We start from the raw sequence: 18,682 nt of genomic DNA on the forward strand, positions 1-18,682 counted from the left end.
TAATGCTACGTTCTTAGCTATGGACCAAGGACTGCCATGAGCTTCTTGTTCTCTCCCATACTGAAGGATAAGGACTCTTGTAATTAACTAAGTCCCGGCTGTCTCACCACCATACACTGATATGGGGGAGTGAGAGAAGACTACTTTCCCTTAACTTTACAGATCTCTGAGTTGAAAGAACTCTTTCTGAGCAGATCATCTCCACTTGGATCTGATTTAGATGAGAAGATTCTGTGCTTCAATTCCAAGTCTGTGTCATAAGACTCAGGGGTCTTTGGGACAGGAGTCCTTTTACATGTGGGAAAGATATGATTCATTAGGAACAAGGAAGCAGATTGCAATAGATTATTATTTTGTAAGCAGTTTCCTCTAAGCTTCACAACCCAATATTCACACATACAGTCCCCTCCCACCTGAACTAAAAGTTTAGTGAATAGAACATAAGCTAGTATGATGCAGGCAGATGCTTGCTAAGCCCTAATATTGAAGATTGTCTTTTTGGAAAGCTCACCCTGTAAAGATGCCCAAGGTGGTGGGAGGGGACAGAGAGAGACATACAAAGGGAGGGAAATTTCAACCTTCCAAGGCACCAGACATATAAAAGAATGTATTTGGACATCCCAGCCCCAACTGCAAAGTACATCAGACATCCAGGCAACACAGTATGAAACAGATGGAACGCCCAGAATAAGTCTGGCCTCAATTCATGGCCCACAGAAGTAGAATAAAATAAAATGGCTACTTTTTTTTAAAATTTACTAAAAATGCAGTCATTTGTTATGTAACAAAAAGTAACAAAACAATAACTCTGTCACCTACGAATGAAGATAATTTCCCAGGTCATACCACCTAAGCATCTTTCCTGTATGGCTCTCACAAATGTTGGCCCTTGATCTCTCTAGACCCTGAGTTACAGGCTATTTTATTAAATGTTTCTTCAAAATTGTCACTTCTTAAATGTACACCTGAATCTGTTTTACATTTTATTATAAAATAAATAATGATAACATATGACACACCTGTGCATCAATGTACTTCAATTTTTTGCAGTTACTTAGACTGTGCAAGGAAGTTAATCCACAGCGTCGAAGAGACAGAAACTGAAGATTTGGACACTCTGCCAGTGTAGACAGACTACAGCCTGGCAAATCTTGAAATGTTATTGTTGCAACCTAGAGAATTCAAAAAAAATCAGAGCGTATCATTATCTAAATATAATGAAGACAAACTATATTAACCTTGAAAAATTCTTTGAAATTTTTCATCTAAAAAAATGTAATGCTATATATTGAAACCCACTTTTATTAACAACTCAATTTCATTTAAGCTATCTGGCCATTTTGCCACATTTCTTCCCCTCATAGAAAGGCAAAATAATATAATCATTCATGACCAACTCAAGATCAAAGGTAATAAACATAGAGGCAATAATAATATAATCATTCATTAGTCTACTCCTTGACTTTTCATCAAATTCATTTTCCTGTTCTTCATTTCTCTTGGCATTATTTTCAGGATTGCACTATATAAACATTTAAGATCTTTGTTTGACCATATCTTTGGGATACCTGGATAGTATCAGAAGCCATAACAGATCAGGAAAAGATTTTAAAACCAACCTGCCATGCTTCAACTAGAATAGCTCAGCTCTCTTCTAAAAATGAAGCAACTTTAACTGAGAAGAGATATTATAGAACTTGTAATAAGTAGAAACATGCAAAAGTAACTGAACCATGCAATAAAAACAACATTCTATTACGCTTCTGTATTATAAAAGTATGAATAATCTTTTACTATTGAATAATGCAAAATACCCAGATCATATAGAATCTGCAGTATAATAAATCATGAATACTTATTATCATACATTTATAACATTTCATATTATTGAGATATTACCGTGCACTCACAACTTCATAAAGCTTTTTTCCTAAGGAATTTTTCTCTTTTTAAGTCTTTTCAACTAAAGAAAATTCAACATCAAAGAATGTATTGAATTTTATGGTAGGTATATTAAGGACTACACTTATAGTTATATAAGAACATATCAGATATAAATATTTTGAGATTACTGAAAAGCACTCCATGTATTAAACTCAGGATCTCTCACCTAAGTAAACTTGGCACGGTATGCACTGAAATAAGTATATAAACTAAATTGCTTTATAGTAAGAATACTTTCATATTGCCACATTGGAAGTCGTAAGGCCAGATTTCCTATGTACTGAACAACAATTTAAAAGTTATTAGCGTTATAGTGTATCCTGGAGAAGGCAATGGCACCCCACTCCAGTACTCTTGCCTGGAAAATCCCATGGATGGAGGAGCCTGGTACACTGCAGTCCATGGGATCGCTAGGAGTCGGACACGACTGAGAGACTTCATTTTCACTTTTCACTTTCATGCATTGGAGAAGGAAATGGCAACCCACTCCAGTGTTCTTGCCTGGAGAATCCCAGGGACGGGGGAGCCTGGTGGGCTGCCATCTCTGGGGTTGCACAGAGTCGGACACAACTGAAGCGACTTAGCAGCAGCAGTGTATATATACTAGCATATATACTAGGGTATAACACATGCAAAAGAAATTTTAAGTGTTTTATTGAAATTGAAAGCATTATTACTTCAAAAAAAGCTGGGGAAAGCATAAAATTCTTAAGTGTGCAACTCCTTTTCATGTGGAAATTTCCTGTGCAATAAAGTTTTACATTTACATATTTGTGTAAGTGAATGGGAAGATCATACATTCATGGAAACAGAAAGAAGGGATTAGTCTACCCCTTGCTTTAAGTAGCAAAAGCAATATCTGGTATTTGTTAAACATTTGGTGAATGAATTTTCTAGTTTCTAAATGACTTTAGGAATTTCACAATTACCAATAATCTAAAACAACTTTTGAAACAAATTTCTTTTTTATAACTTTTCAGAAAGAAACATATTTACCTACCTGTGTCAGGATAACTGCTGTGTAATGTCCCTATAATTTGTCCAAAAGAGATACTATAAATTCTATAATTACAAAACTGATTTTACATTAAAAAAAACTAAACACACTAGAATTGAACACTTAAAAACTGAAAACCCTACAGCTGCAGCTTTATAGCAACAAATGCTACTCTACCATTTATATTCTCCTGCCCAATTTAATAATATACTGCCTTGTCGTTGGTGTTGCTCAGTTGCTCGGTTGTGTCCAACTCTTTGCAAGCCCATGGACTGCAGCACACCAGGCTGCCCTGTCCTTCAGTATCTCCCAGAGTTTGCTCAAACTCATCTCCATTAAGTCAGTGATGCCATCCAACCATCTCATCCTCTGTTGTCCCTTCTTCCTCCTACCCTCAATCCTTCCCAGCATCAAGGTCTTTTCCAATGAATCAGCTCTTCACATCAGGTGGCCAAAGTATTGGAGTTTCAGCTTCAGCATTGGTCCTTTCAGTGATCGGGACTGATTTCCTTTAGGATGGACTGGTTTGATGTCCTTGCAGTTCAAGAGTCTTCTCCAACACCACAGCTCAAAAGCATCAATTCTTCAGTGCTCAGCTTTCTTTACGGTCCAACTCTCACATCCATACACGACTACTGGAAAAACCATAGCTTTGACTAGATGGACCTTTGTTAGCAGAGTGATGAGTCTGCTTTTTAATACGCTGTCTAGATTTGTCATAGCTTTTCTTCCAAGGAGCAAGAGTCTTTTAATTTCATAGCTGCAGTCACCATCAGCAGTGATTTTGGAGCCCAAGAAAATAAAGTCTCACTGTTTCCATTGTTCCCCATCTATTTGCCATGAAGTGATGGGACCAGATGGCATTATCTTAGTTTTTTGAATGTTGAGTTTTAAGCTAGTTTTTTCACTCTCTTCTTCCACCTGCATCAAGAGGCTCTTTAGTTTCTCTTCACTTTCTGCCATAAGGGTGGTGTCATGTGTATATCTGAGGTTATTGATATTTCTCCCAGCAATTTGATTCCAGCTTGTGCTTCATCCAGCTTTGCACTTCTCATGATGTACTCTGCATATAAGTTAAATAAGCAGGGTGAAATATATAGCCTTGAAGTATTCCTTCCCCAATTTTAAACCAGTCTGTTGTTCCATGTCCAGTTCTAACTGTTGCTTCTTGACCTGCATACAGGTTTCTCAGCAGGCAGGCAAGGGGGCCTGGTATTCCCATCTCTTGAAGAATTTCTCAGTTTGCTGTGGTCCACACAGTCAAAGGCTTTAGCATAGTCAGTGAAGCAGAAGTAGATGTTTTCCTGGAGTTCTCTTGCTTTTTCTATGATCCAACAGATTTAGGCAATTTGATCTCTGGTCCTTCTGCCTTTTCTAAACCCAGCTTGAACATCCGGAAGTTCTCAGTTCATGTACTGTTGGAGCCTAGCTTGAAGGATTTTGAACATTACTTTACAAGCATATAAACACAATTAAGTGCTAGTTATAATGTGGCAACCTCTCTGATTGCAGTATAGGAGTGACAGCTGCTGCAGTGTACTTGTCGATGGTGTCTACTTTTGAATATGCAGTATTTCTTGGTATTTCCCCCTCCCTTGTACTGAACATTTAAACATTTTCTGGGACTTCCCTGGTGGTCCAGTGGTTCAGAATCCACCCTGCAATGCAGGGGATACTGGTTTAATCCCTGGTCCAGGAAGATCCCACATGCCATGGGGCAACTAAGCCCCAAAAGTGGCAACTACTGAGCCCCCACACCACAACTACTTAAGCATGTGCACCTAGAGACCAAGCTCCAAAACAAGAGAAGCCACCGCAACGAGAAGCCTGTGCCCCACAACGAGAGAGCAGCCCCTTCTCACCGCAGCCAGAGAAAAGCCCGTGTGCAGCAACGAAGACCCACTGCCAAAAATAAGTTAAGTTAAATTTAAAAAATTTCCTCATGATACAGCAATGTATTTTCTGTTGCACTCTAGATTTTCCCAAACATATGAGATCAAATAAACTTTTACCCTAATAATTTTGATTGTTGTTAATTTAGTTGCTAAGTCATGTCCAACTCTTTTGTGACCCCCATGGACTGTAGTCTCCCAGGCTCCTCTGTCCAAGGGATTTCCCAGGCAAGAAAATTAAAACTGAAGTGGGTTGCCATTTCTTCCTTCTGGGGATCTTCCTGACCCAGGGATGGAAACCATGTCTCCTGCGTTGGCAGGCAGATTCTTTACCACTGAGCCACCAGGGAAGTTCGATCATTTTGATACATGCATGAAAATAATCACACGAATAAAACTGCTTTATGCTCTAAAAATTAAGGTCAATATAGAACTAATGCCCATAGGTATTCATCAGTGTATGATCAGCCTGATAAAAGAGCAACTGGGGCATAGTAAATGGTCACTAAAAGCTTCTCAAATAACTGAACAAATGCATTATCTTAGCCTTGTGGCAAAACTAAAATATTTATAACATTCATAATTGTGTTCCCATATTACCGAAGGGTAATATAAAAATATTTGGAAAACTAATATTTTCGGTCTCTTATGAGGTAGATCAGACAGTAAAGTGTCTACCTGCAATGCAGAAGATCTGGGTTCTATCCCTGGGTTGGGAAGATCCCCTGGAGAAGGAAATGGCAACCCACTCCAGTTCTCTTGCCTGGAAAATTCCGTGGATGGAGGAGCCTGGTAGGTTTCACTTCACTTCATGACTTAAAAATGAACTGTCTCATAGAACCTAGTGAAAGTCACTCAGTCGTGTCCGACTCTTTGAGACCCCAAGGACTATACAGTCCATGGAATTCTCCAGGCCAGAATACTGGAGTGGGTAGCCCTTCCCTTCTCCAGGGGATCTTCCCAACCCAGAGATCGAACCCAAGTCTCGGGCATTGCGGGAAGATTCTTTACCAGCTGAGCTACAAGGGAAGCCCAAAACAGTCCATGGAATTCTCCAAGCCAGAATACTGGAGTGGGTAGACTTGCCCTTCTCCAGAGGATCTTCCCAATCCAGGAATCGAACTGGGGTCTCCAGGATTGCAGGCGAATTCTTTACCAACCGAGCAACCTAAGACTCATTCATTACATATTGATAAAATATCACAAATTAGTTTTCCACTTAATCATCTATATTTCCCCTAAAGCCTTGGCAGTTTTGATAAATAAAATGACCTAAAAGAGCCACGTATTTTTTTATAGAGTTCACTCTCAATTACACTTGAGAAATTCAACCCAAGCAGTGTCACTCATCTACGGTAAACTGTAATTACCAAAGTAACAGAAGCAATGAGTGTTATGCTTTGTGTTAACAAATTTGTGATTGTGCCACAATCTCACATCTATTCAACCTGGAGAAATAATATTGTTTAAAAAATCAGCTGCAAAGAGACTGAATCTGAGGTATGATTAGTGGCTTAAATGAACGAGAATATAACTTCAACTAAGTCATGCATCATCACACCACCACTTAATTACAGTCTTCCTTGAATAAAGTGAGACATTCTGACCTAATGTTATCATCATCCATGCCGTATTGTAAAGCCACAGAAAACAATCCTTAAGCTATACCTCTTTTCTCAGTTGTTATTTAAGGCTGCTGCTGCTGCTAAGTCGCTTCAGTCGTGTCCAACTCTGTGCGACCCCATAGACGGCAGCCCACCAGGCTCCCCCGTCCCTGGGATTCTCCAGGCAAGAACACTGGAGTGGGTTGCCATTTCCTTCTCCAATGCATGAAAGTGAAAAGTGAAAGTGAAGTCGCTCAGTCCTGTCAGACTCAGCGATCCCATGGACTGCAGCCTACTAGGCTCCTCCATCCATGGGATTTTCCAGGCAAGAGTACTGGAGTGGGGTGCTAGTTACCATTTGTAGCAAAACACTCAAAAGAAAAATGAATTAGTTAAAGCATTCTGCTAGGGGAAAAAAAATGTTAGCTGTCAATAATCACTGCTCTTCAGTCATATCCTCCTGGAGTACTATTCCATATAGTAGAAGATTCAGCATTTTCAATGTTCTAACTTATTTAATGAAATAGGCTAATCATAAGTCCATTGCCATTCTCTTCAGATGTTTGAGACCCACATTTGACAATGACTATTATATATGTTACAAGCCCAAGACCAAATTCTTCACATACAGTATTTGAAAACTCAACAATCCTATAAATTAGGTATTTCTCTTCCCAGTTTATAGAAGACAAAACTGAGGCTCAGAAAGAGCAAGGTGACCCAGCGCAAGGCGATGCAGCCAGTAAATTGCAGAAAGAAAATAAGAACCCTGATCTCATTTGATACATTAAAAATAAAAATCCACAGTAACGTATTTATTTGTTTAATGCCTTTTTGCCTACCAAAGTCAGAAGCATAAGGGCAAAGATGGGTTTGTTTCTGTCCCTTTAATTTAACAATAAATATGGACTTGATCATATGGGATAGATGAATATTTGCTGAGTGAATGAATAAAACAATGTATAAATATTAACATTAATGTTTCCTTTTCTAGGTATCTTGCCTATATCAAGAAATCAAATAAATTTTATATTTTGAGCTTAAGGCCTAAACATGTGTATTTTAATCTTAAATCTTTAATCTTAAATCCCTTCTCAGTTCAGTCGCTCAGTCGTAACCGACTCTTTGCGACCCCATGAATCGCAGCACGCCAGGCCTCCCTGTCCATCACCATCTCCCGGAGTTCACTCAAACTCACGTCCATCGAGTCGGTGATGCCATCCAGCCATCTCATCCTCTGTCGTCCCCTTCTCCTCCTTCCCCCAATCCCTCCCAGCATCAGGGTCTTTTCCAATGAGTCAACTCTTCGCATGAGGTGGCCAAAGTACTGGAGTTTCAGCTTTAGCATCATTCCTTCCAAGGAACACCCAGGGCTGATATCCTTTAGAATGGACTGGTTGGACCTCCTTACAGTCCAAGGGACTCTCAAGAGTCTTCTCCAACACCACAGTTCAGAAGCATCAATTTTTAGGCGCTCAGCCTTCTTCACAGTCCAACTCTCACATCCATACATGACCACTGGAAAAACCATAGCCTTGACTAGACGGACCTTTTTGGCAAAGTAATGTCTCTGCTTTTTAATATGGTATCTAGGTTGGTCATAACTTTTCTTCCAAGGAGTAAGCGTCTTTTAATTTCATGGCTGCAGTCACCATCTGTAGTGATTTTGGAGCCCAAAAAAACAAAGTCTGACACTGTTTCCACTGTTTCCCCATCTATTTCCCATGAAGTGATGGGACCAGATGCCATGATCTTCGTTTTCTGAATGTTGAGCTTTAAGCCAACTTTTTCACTCTCCTCTTTCACTTTCATCAAGAGGCTTTTTAGTTCCTCTTCACTTCCTGCCATAAGGGTAGTGTCATCTGCATATCTGAGGTTATTGATATTTCTTTCCTGTTTTTCTACATATATGTTAATTTCTATCTTATTTTTGATTGAAACTATGTTTTAATAAGCATAGTAAATTAGTAGCATTTGGTGACAGTTAAATTTCGGGCTTCCCTGGTGGTTCAGAGGTTAAAGCGTCTGCCCGCAATACGGGAGATCTGGGTTCGATCCCTGGGTCACGAAGATGCCCTGGCGAAGGAAATGGCAACCCACTCCAGTATTCTTGCCTGGAGAATCCCATGGACGGAGGCATGTACCGTTTATATAGCGCGTGACTAAATTACAAAAGGAGCCACTAGGTGGTGCTGTGTTCCAGGACTAAAACAAACTAGCTCCAAGCTGAGTATCAAGCTACAATTTTTCTACTCTAATTCAACTCTACTTTCCCAGATGACTCCCTTCTTAGAAGCCTAATAATGCTATAGGCCCCTCGAAAATAGGTTTCAAGGTATAAATCAAAGCTCTTCATAGTGCCTCACTGAAGACGATGCACTGAGTAATTTTAATTGAGGAGATCGTTTAAGTACAACTCTTCTCAAATAGGGTAAGTATTTCATTAGTAACTTCATTGACTGAGAAAATTCTTGGATACAAAAAAAAGAAGACTCTGAGAAACAAAGAACATATTGGGGAGAGGAAAGGGGGGAGTAAGTAAGTAAGTGAGCTACAAGGATATGTTGTACAATACAGGGAATATAACCAATATATTATAATAACCATAAATGGAGTATAACCTTTAAAAATTATGAGTTACTACATTGTACACCTGTAACCTTTTGTACATCAACTCTACTTCGATTAAAAATAAAATTTGCCTTATATAAAGATTTTTGAAGTTACATTTTAGAGAACGAATTAAAATTCAGTATGTTAAAAGTATTATAAAATACCTGCTGTAAAGTATCCCAAGGACCACACCGAAGAATTTCTAGTGGATTCAAAGGGGGCATCGTGTTGACTGGGCATTTTATAATTCTCCTTCTTTTAACAATTTTCTTCTGTTGATTTTGCTTGAAAATTTCAAACCAGGGCTTAAATGATGTTATCCAAGCTAGCCTCTTTTCTTCAATAGAAGATAGAAGTGTTGGCTCTATAGAGCAGGCCACTATATTTTCACATTCAGCTATATTTTCATGACATTCTTCTGGAATTTCTTGAATCTGAGACTTAAGAGAATTTACTTCTTTAAAAACCAAATAGTTCTTTGCATTAGAGCCACCCAAATCTTCACAAGGAGCATCTACAATATAGTTTTGCTTGTTTATTTTGCCTTCTACATTTATCACAGCATCTTTAGTGTTAAAAACCAAGTCACTATTCAGAGCACTGCCTTTTGGGTTCTCCTCTGCTTCTTTAGATTTTAAATCAATTTCTTCTTCTTGTAGTAATGTATTTTCTCCTATATCTTCAGATTTTTCTAATTTCAGTGGTACTGGTTTTTGTTTCATTGAAATCACTGAAATGTCCTTTATATTATTTTCTTCATATAATGTTCCTAACTGTCCTGATATTTCTTTTTCTACTTTTTGCATCTTATTCTGTTGGTTATCATCAACTATTTTCTGTGATTCATTGTCTTTTACTTCATTAATTTCTTGATTGTTTCCTAGTATTATTTGTGTTTCTCGTCTCATAGTCTCATTTATGGAAGGTTTCAAGACTTCCTCTTTTTGTACTTGAGACTGTAATTCTTGCGATTGAAACTGTTCTTTGACATTTTCTTTTAGATGCAGGTTTTCCAATTGATTTTTTTGATCTCTGTTTTCATAATTCCTTTTTTGCTTGACCAATTCTTCTGAACATTGTACTGCTAGGTTTTCATTTTTTTCTTCCACTTTAAATACTGCCAAAATTGCTTGGCTTGACATAGATTCTTTTAATTGCACTTGGATTGATTCTTTCAATACAAGCTCTCTATCTACATTTTTTCTCTTATCTGACTCTTCAGCTAACCAAGGGGAAGCATCTTCCCACATTTTTAACTTTCCATCCCCTAGCCTTTTGGCTCCATCATCCTTATTCTTTGATGTATCCTCAATAGATAAATGTCTGGCATTATATTCTCCCTTCTTTAATGCTCTACTTATTATTAGCTGTTTTCTTGTAGCTTCTCTCAATATCAATCTTTCCATCTTTAGTAATTGCTCCCTTTCTTGTCTCAGGATGTTCTTTTTCCCCATATATTCTTTTTCTCTCCTTTTCCTTCCCTCTTGCATCTGCTTTTCTCTCTCTTCTTCTATTCTTTGTTTCTCCTCTAATCTTTTCCGTTTTTCTTCTTCTATCTGTCGTATTTTTGTTTCCTTTTCCTTCCACTCTTGTGCTTTCTTTTTCTTACTTTCTATTTGTTCCTTTATGATTGGGCCATATTTTTGGTAGGCCACAAATGATTTATATTTAGCTTGAATTTTTACAGCTGCATTATGCTGCAGTTTTGACAAACGCATTTTTTCTTTTTCCTGTAGGTCTTTAAATTTTGTTCTTTCTTCTTCCATTTGTAAATGTAAGTGTCTAATAAATTCCTAAAATAAAGTAAGATATATAGTAGTCAGCATAAGCTAAATGTGAAATATTACTAAAGTTTCATATGAAATATAGATTAAAACAAATACTGAAATTGAAATCATAATAAAATCAATAGAAAATTTACTTAGAAGAACTAAAGTAATTTATTTAAAAGAGCATATTGATTTTTTTAAATATTTAGGAGCTTCTATCAATTTAGTAAGCTGATACTCTAATATTATGACTGTACTTGAAATTGGGGAATTGAGGAATTCTTTGATGATAGAAAGCATATGCAGTCAGAAGGACACAGAGAAAAGGCAAGAAAAGCCAAAATCTAAAATTTGTGTAGGAGAAAAGGACTTCAAACTTTATAAGATGGGTGTTCTGATAAAAGAGACCCCGAGAGCTAGCAGCACAGGACTGCAGAAACAGGGAATGATTTTTAAGTTATAGTATAAGGAAGGTGAGGTGGTAGATACACATTAGTCTAGTTATATATCTTATCCTGTCTATTAGGAGAGCTGATAAGCCCATAAAGCACTAAGTGAGGTAATCCAGAGTTGGGTGAGAATATCATTGTCACTAAACTCCTAAAACAAAAGTAAACAGATCAACAAAATTGGGCAAATATTTAGAAAAACTAACACAATGATGTGAAGTGACAAAAATGCTTCAATAAGCAAAAGGAAGGTCCAATTTCTGAGAAAACTATTTAAGTAAAAGTTAAAGATATGTTTAAGAAAAAAAGGTTTAAATAAGAATCTCATATAAAAAAATGAAATGCAAGTGCCCAAATAAAAATATATGACTCACTCAAACAAACAAAAATCAAGATAAAATGGTTGAACAGCTAAATGCCTAAACAAAACTTCAAAATTAGATGTTTCCCAAAACAATATACAAAACACAAAGTTAGGAAATATACGAAGTTCAGGTATAAAGGCAATCAACACAGAAACTTCAACATATGACTAACAGGAATTCCAAAATAAAAAAAAACTGAGAAAAACTGAAGAGAAGAGAATCATAAAAAATGTTTTCTAAACCAAAAACAAAGGCCTTAAGATGAGTCAATTTCATACACACACACACACACTCACACACACACAATGATGGCTCATATAGTAAATACTAACAATATTTCAGAACACTAAGGAATATAAGCTCTATGAAGGCAAGGATTATTTCTGTTTTATTCACTGCTGTATCCTGAGTACTCACAGAGAGGTACCTACCTGGCACACAGTAGAAAACCAGCAAATATGTGTGGATGAATGCAAAAAGTGAAAAATAAAGAACTTAGTAAATGAGCATCAGATTTGCGATCAAAGACAGCATATGCTTTGTGTGCGCTTAGTCGCTCAGTCATGTCTGACTCTTTTGAGACGCTATGGACTGTAACCCGCCAGGTTCCTCTGTGCTTGGGGATTCTCCAGGTAAGAATACTGGAGTGGGTTGCCAAGGCCTCCTCCAGGAGATCTGCCCAACCCAGGATTGAACCCAGGTCTCCCACGTTGCAGGTGGATTCTTTACCAGCTGAGCCACAGGGGAAGCCCAGAGATGGCATGTGCAAAAATAAACATGTAATGATGTAATGGAGTTATATCTTTAAACTGCTAAAACTAAATTGTAATAAACCTCCATTCTGCATGCTAGAAAATTAATCATTCAGTTTTAAAAGCAAAATAAAAACATTTTCAATTGTGCAAACATTGAGAAAATTTCCTGTCCAAAAGTATACTTTTGACAGGTGTTTAGCTGTATATTCCAAGAAAGGAAAACTGAGTCCAGAAAGCAGAGGAAGACTGAAGATTCAAAGAACACTAATCAGAGAGAGCAAGGAGATCAAACCAGTCCATCCTAAAGGAAATCAACCCTAAATAAGGACTGATGCTGAAGCCGAAGCTCCTATACTTTGGCCACCTGACATGAAGAGCCAATTCATTGGAAAAGACCCTGATGCTGGGAAAGATTGAGGGCAGGAGAAGGGAGCAACTGAAGATGAGATGGTCAGATGGCATCATCGACTCGATGGACATTAGTTTGAGCAAACTCAAAGAGATAGTAAAGGACAGGGAAGCCTTGCGTGCTGCAGTCCAGGGGGTCACAAAGAGTTGGACACGACTGAGCGACTGACGGAACAACAATGATCAAAGAAACCCTTAACACTTAGCACTTAGGTTTTTTACTCTGTCGTCGTCTTTCCATCATTTCATGTAAGGATGAACATCTGCTGCCAGTTTACTGATGATCCTTTTAGGTAATGAGCCTTTTCCTTGGCTGATTTTAAGATCTTCCTTCCTTATCTCGAATTTTAATAGTTACACTATTCAATCCCCAGGTGTGATTTTCTTTGCATCGATTCAACTTGGGGATCTTTACTCATCTTTAAATGTTCAAGTGGAATTTTCTAAAACAATTTGAAACCATTTCAACTACTATCTCTTTACCCATAGGTTCTGCCCCATTCTCTCCTTTCCTTCCAAATTACTATTATACACATTTTTAATATTTTCATTGTGTATCACATATTTCTTGTTCTCTTTTCTGTTTTTCCCATTTTTGTCCTCTCTGTGCTTACATCTGGGCATTTTCTATTGACTTCCCTTTAGCTTCAATAAGGTTCTCATCTGTTTTGTCAAATCTAATGTTAAATTTATCCACTGAAATTTTACTTTTTTACACTGAACTGTTCAAGTCTAGAATATGTACTTTGTGCTGCTGTGTTGTGCTAAGTTGCTTCAGTTGTGTCCAACTCTTTGTGACCCTATAGACTGTAGCCCGCCAGGCTCCTTGGTCCATGGAATTCTCCGGGGAATGCTGGAGAGCGCTGCCAAGCCCTCCTCCAGGGGAAGAATATATACTTGGCATTACATTAAAGATTCTAATTTTCTTTTCATATCTCCTGTTTATTTTGCTGCTATATAATAATTATGTGAATTTCATGGCTCTCCTAACGCCAACGTTTGGATTACCTGTGAGTCACCATTGGCATTTTTGTCTTGTCATTCATGTTGAACCTGTGTCTTCACACGCCTAACCAACTTTTTTATTTAGAGATGGATAGGATATGCCTACTTTTTGAGGAATGTGTTTATATAAACTTTATTTTATTTATTTATTTATTTTAATATTTTATTTTATTTTTTAACTTTACAATATTGTATTGGGAGGGATGGTATGGGGAGGGAGGAGGGAGGAGGGTTCAGGGTGGGGAACACATGTATACCTGTGGCGGATTCATTTTGATATATATAAACTTTAAAAAGACTTGGAAAAATACAAAGAAAGGTAATATTTTTAACTACATTACAGAATTATGGGAAAGTTTATCTACTTTTTACTTGCAATTACTTAAAATAATCTTATATAAAAACTGCAGTGTAAATTAGTTGAAAATTAATAAATATGTTATCTGGGTTCGATCCCTGGGTTGGGAAGATCTCCTGGAGAAGGAAATGGCAACCCACTCAAGTGTCCTTTCCTGGAAAATCTCATGGACAGAGGAGCCTGGTGGGCTGCAGTCCAGGAGTCACAAAGAGTCGGGCACCACTGAGCGACTAACACTTCCTTACTTACTCAGGAATCCAGGACCCTGGGCTAAGGGTGACAGAGGGGGTTTTACACCAGTTTTAACTGGAGATTCTGATGGGGTAGGTCTTGTGTGAGGCACCGTGTACCCTCAGGCCTGTACCCTCATCTTAAACTTAAAGGGATACTTAACACATTAAAGACTGTTACTGCATTCTAATTGATGAATTAGATGAATGCAATTGCATTAAAGAAGTGCAGTAACCTTTCATAACAATCCTCAATCATAATGAAATAACAGTATGTTTCCTCATACATAACGTTTCCTCTAACATAACAGTATGTTTCCTCAAACCTTAGAAGAAATTTTACATTTACAGTTTTACATAGACACATTTAATAATTGAACCAGTTTACCTTCTGTGTCAGGATATTTCATTTCAAGGAGAGTTTCTAGTGACTAAGTATTTTTAAAACTTGAGTAAATTAAATCCTATACCAATGGGCAATATTATTTTAAAATATTCACTCCAAGCATAGCAATTTATTTCAAATGGAGAATGATTATTGTGCTGCTTACAAACAATAAATACATACCGCATGCTGTTTAAATCTCTCCTTCCATATTTTCTCCTCTTTATGAAGTTCATCATTCATCTTGTCCTGTTCTTGCTGACATATGATAATATTGAAATATGATATTCAAATATAAAACATATTATGTTTATTCTGTATGACTCTTACAACATATATTAGTAAACAATGGTCAAAGATAATAACTCACCCAATGGCCCCCAGTTATTAGTACTGGAATAACAATTTTAATCCCAACTTAAAATATCATAAAATGATATCTAGGTTTCCTATTAGCTCATGAAGATATCTGTAATCTTGGAAAGCTGTTTTATTAATTTGAGTATATTTATTCACATACTAAAATGCACTAGCTAGAAATACTCCTGGATAATGCAAAAATTACAAATGATAATGTATGTTAAGATGGGTTTTACATTATAGATTTTTTTTCTCTCCAAACTATTTCATTTAATTCACATAATAAATCATCTCAGAGGGTAATTGTTTTCTTTCATTAACTCATTATTAGCATCTATTTTGTTAAGGCTCTGAAAAATAAACAAAGGTCAGTAAAATATAATCCCCTTCCTCAAAAACTTTACCTTTAGTAATTCTAAAATGCTATCATATGTTCACACATTACCCCAAATTTAGCATAATAAGTTAATCACAAGATAAGAACTATAAGGATTACAGTAGGAAGAGGTATAATAATTAGAGGATTATGAAAGGTTCATATAAAAGATTGTTTTTGAAATGACTCAGCTTGTAAGAGATTAAATAAACATTTGAGGCATTTATTAAAAAGTTTTTGAACTAGGAAAATGATTACAACTCAGTTTTAGGAAAATTATAAGGTTACATTTGATAGCAGTCAGTAAAGAATATGCCGGCAATGCGGGAGACCTGGGCTCGATCCCTGGATGGGAAGATCCCCTGGAGAAGGAAATGGCAACCCACTCCAGTATTCTTGCCTGGATAATCCTATGGACAGAGGAGCCTGGCAGGCTACAGTCTACGGGGTCGCAAGAGCTGGACATGACTTACAACTAAACCAACACATTTAATAAGAAAGTAAGGCAAGGAAACACTAGGGGGATCAGTGAAGTAGGTATTAGAGAAGTCCATGAGAGAATCAGTGAGGGCCTTCTACAGATGAGGTCACAGGAGTCAGAAGAGATGCAAACACCATACAAATATGAAACTGCCACCAACTGCCAACTGACTGAATCAAAGGAAGTGGGAAAAGTTCTTTGGAAATTATCTCATATGAGCTGTGGGAAATTTTAATGGCATTTAAGCATGGAAATAACATTTTTTTTGGAAAATAATTATCATTCTGACTGCACTACTGTGCATGAGTTTCCAGAATACAAGACCAAAAGTAGGAAGGTCAATTAGAGAGTATAGCAAATATTCCAAGATAGACATTAGGACATCCTGAACTATGGGGCAGCAGTAGACATATGGATGAGACAGTGGATAATGAACTATTAGAAGGACAGGACCATAAAAGAGAGAGAAGAGTCAGAAATGGTACTCAACTTTTTAGCTTAGTCTATGATGAGAGCATGCTGCTAAGTCACTTCAGTCATGTCCGACTCTGTGCGACCCCATAGACAGCAGCCCACCAGGCCCCGCTGTCCCTGGGATTCTCCAGGCAAGAATACTGGAGTGGATTGCCATTTCCTTCTCCAATGCAGGAAAGTGAAAAGTGAAAGTGAAGTCGCTCAGTCGTGTCCGACTCTAGCGACCCCATGGACTGCAGCCTACCAGGCTCCTCCGTCCGTGGGATTTTCTAGGCAAAAGTACTGGAATGGGGTGCCATTGCCTTCTCCGATAATGAGAGCATAGCTCATCAAAATAATGACTAACGACCACCAGAGAAAGAGCACGACTCAGAAAGACAATGTATTCAGTTTTAGATCCACTAAGTTCTGAGTATGGAACAGTTATGTAGTTCACTTTATTTTATAACTATAGATTTGGTTCTGAACAGCCATTGCTGTGTTTGAGACTATCACGAGAGAAAATACATGGAATAAGAAAAGAAAGAGCAAAAGATGGAATCCGGGGTAGGACACATTCAGGGAGAAGGAGAAAAAATTAACCTAAAAACAGATACCAAGGAAAAATGCCCAAATATGTAAGAAGACAATCAAGGTAGTGTGGTCCCACAGAAGTAAAGGGAAAATGAAACGGTCAACAGATTTTTACTGGCATAAAAAGGAAAAGAGGCAAAAATAAATACTGACTGGTGGCTCAGATGGTAGAACATCTTCCTGCAATGCGGGAGACCCGGGTTTGATCCCTGGGTTGAGAAGATCCTTTGGAGAAGAAAATGGCAACCCACTCCAGTACTCTTGCCTGGAAAATCTCATGGATAGAGGAGCCCTGATAGGCTACAGTCCATGTGGTTGCAAAGAGCTGGACACGACTGAGCAACTTCACTAGGATCTGTGAGTATGGTTCTAGAAGTGATTGTATTTTTATCAAAGTCAGCTTAGAAGATGACGTTTTGTTTTGTTTTTGTCAAAAGCAATTTAATTCACTGGGATGGAGGTGGAAGGCAGCTACAAGGTTTAGATTTGAATGAAAGATGAAGAAATAGATTGAGCACAAATAACTACTCCTTAAGAAGCCTGTCTATGATAAGTAAAGCTAAAGAGCAGCTAAAGAAAGATATTTAAATCACAGTGATCTGAGTTTTCTGTTTTGTTTTAGTTCTAGGACAGGCGAAAATTGAACATGAGTATAAGCAGTAAGAAAGGAGGAAGTTGTAGGAGTATTTTAACACATAGGAAAAAGTAAAAGTAACCTGGAAAATGATAGAATATAGAGCAAAGCATGAAAAGTTGGCCTTTGGTAGAAGAAGCCTCTCTTATGGAGATAAAAGCAAAGGCAAAAAATAAAGCTAAAAAGGTGACCACAAAAATTAATGTTAACCAGATATGGGATTGGGGAAGGAAATGGCAAACCGCTCCAGTATTCTTACCTGGAGAATCCCAGGGAAGGAGGAGCCTGATGGGCTGCCATCTATGGGGTCGCACAGAGTTGGACACAACTGAAGCGACTTAGCAGTTAGCAGATGTGGGATTAGAAAGAAAAAGAAGTTCGTAATTGATGCAAAAATGTGATCGGTTACTAATAACAAGGAATAAGGAGTTGGGTAGAACTCTTAAGGAAAGAAATTTATAATAGCAGTTTTAGAAAATGGAAGAAGAAGCTAACAAAGACACAGGTGAGAATTACTGAGTATGTAAATTATCTATTTAGAAGCCATCACTATAAAATTATGGAATGATCCCAGTGGAAAACTTGGAAGCTCCAAGGTAAAACAAAGCACACATTTGGAAACTCATTAATCTACTAATGTCATATATATTTTTAAATCATCAATTTATGATAAAGTATAAATTGCTTTCAAAAACTAAGTTATAATTCTTTAAGGGTAAGGCCCTGGCGTTAAATTTCTTTTGTAACATCAAGCCTATAGCTGAAAGTTTTGCCCTTGAAGTAGTCAGTAAATTTTTGTTACAAAACAAACTAAAAATGGCAATGAAAACAGATTTTAAAATCAGCTGTTTTTTAGAAAATATCACTAACAATCAATAGCAGTGATACATTTTGCCACAAGCCAGGAAACACCATTCCAATAATCTACATTGTATTAACTTCTATTCTGGAATGGGAAAAAAATAGCTTCTGACTTTTGAAAATAACTAATCTAGTCTGTGGAAAGGAAA

At 37.4% G+C, this 18,682-nt stretch overlaps 1 protein-coding gene across 4 annotated transcripts in view; it reads right to left on the reverse strand.

Moving 5' to 3' along the window:
- Positions 1-18,682, reverse strand: part of LRRIQ1 (leucine rich repeats and IQ motif containing 1) — a 227,517-nt gene that overhangs the window by 194,670 nt on the left and 14,165 nt on the right. For 3 of the 4 annotated variants that reach the window (XM_025284377.2, XM_025284378.2, XM_025284379.2), the window contains exons 7-9: positions 14,958-15,032; positions 9,215-10,843; positions 1,020-1,172 (exon numbers count right to left, since the gene is read on the reverse strand). In XM_025284377.2, the coding sequence (XP_025140162.1) occupies positions 1,020-1,172; positions 9,215-10,843; positions 14,958-15,032 (1,857 nt within the window). The remainder of the gene's footprint in view (positions 1-1,019; positions 1,173-9,214; positions 10,844-14,957; positions 15,033-18,682) is intronic. The other variant, XM_044941866.1, reaches the window with a different exon arrangement.

Source organism: Bubalus bubalis, chromosome 4 (assembly GCF_019923935.1).
Source record: "Bubalus bubalis isolate 160015118507 breed Murrah chromosome 4, NDDB_SH_1, whole genome shotgun sequence".
Lineage (NCBI taxonomy): Eukaryota > Metazoa > Chordata > Mammalia > Artiodactyla > Bovidae > Bubalus > Bubalus bubalis.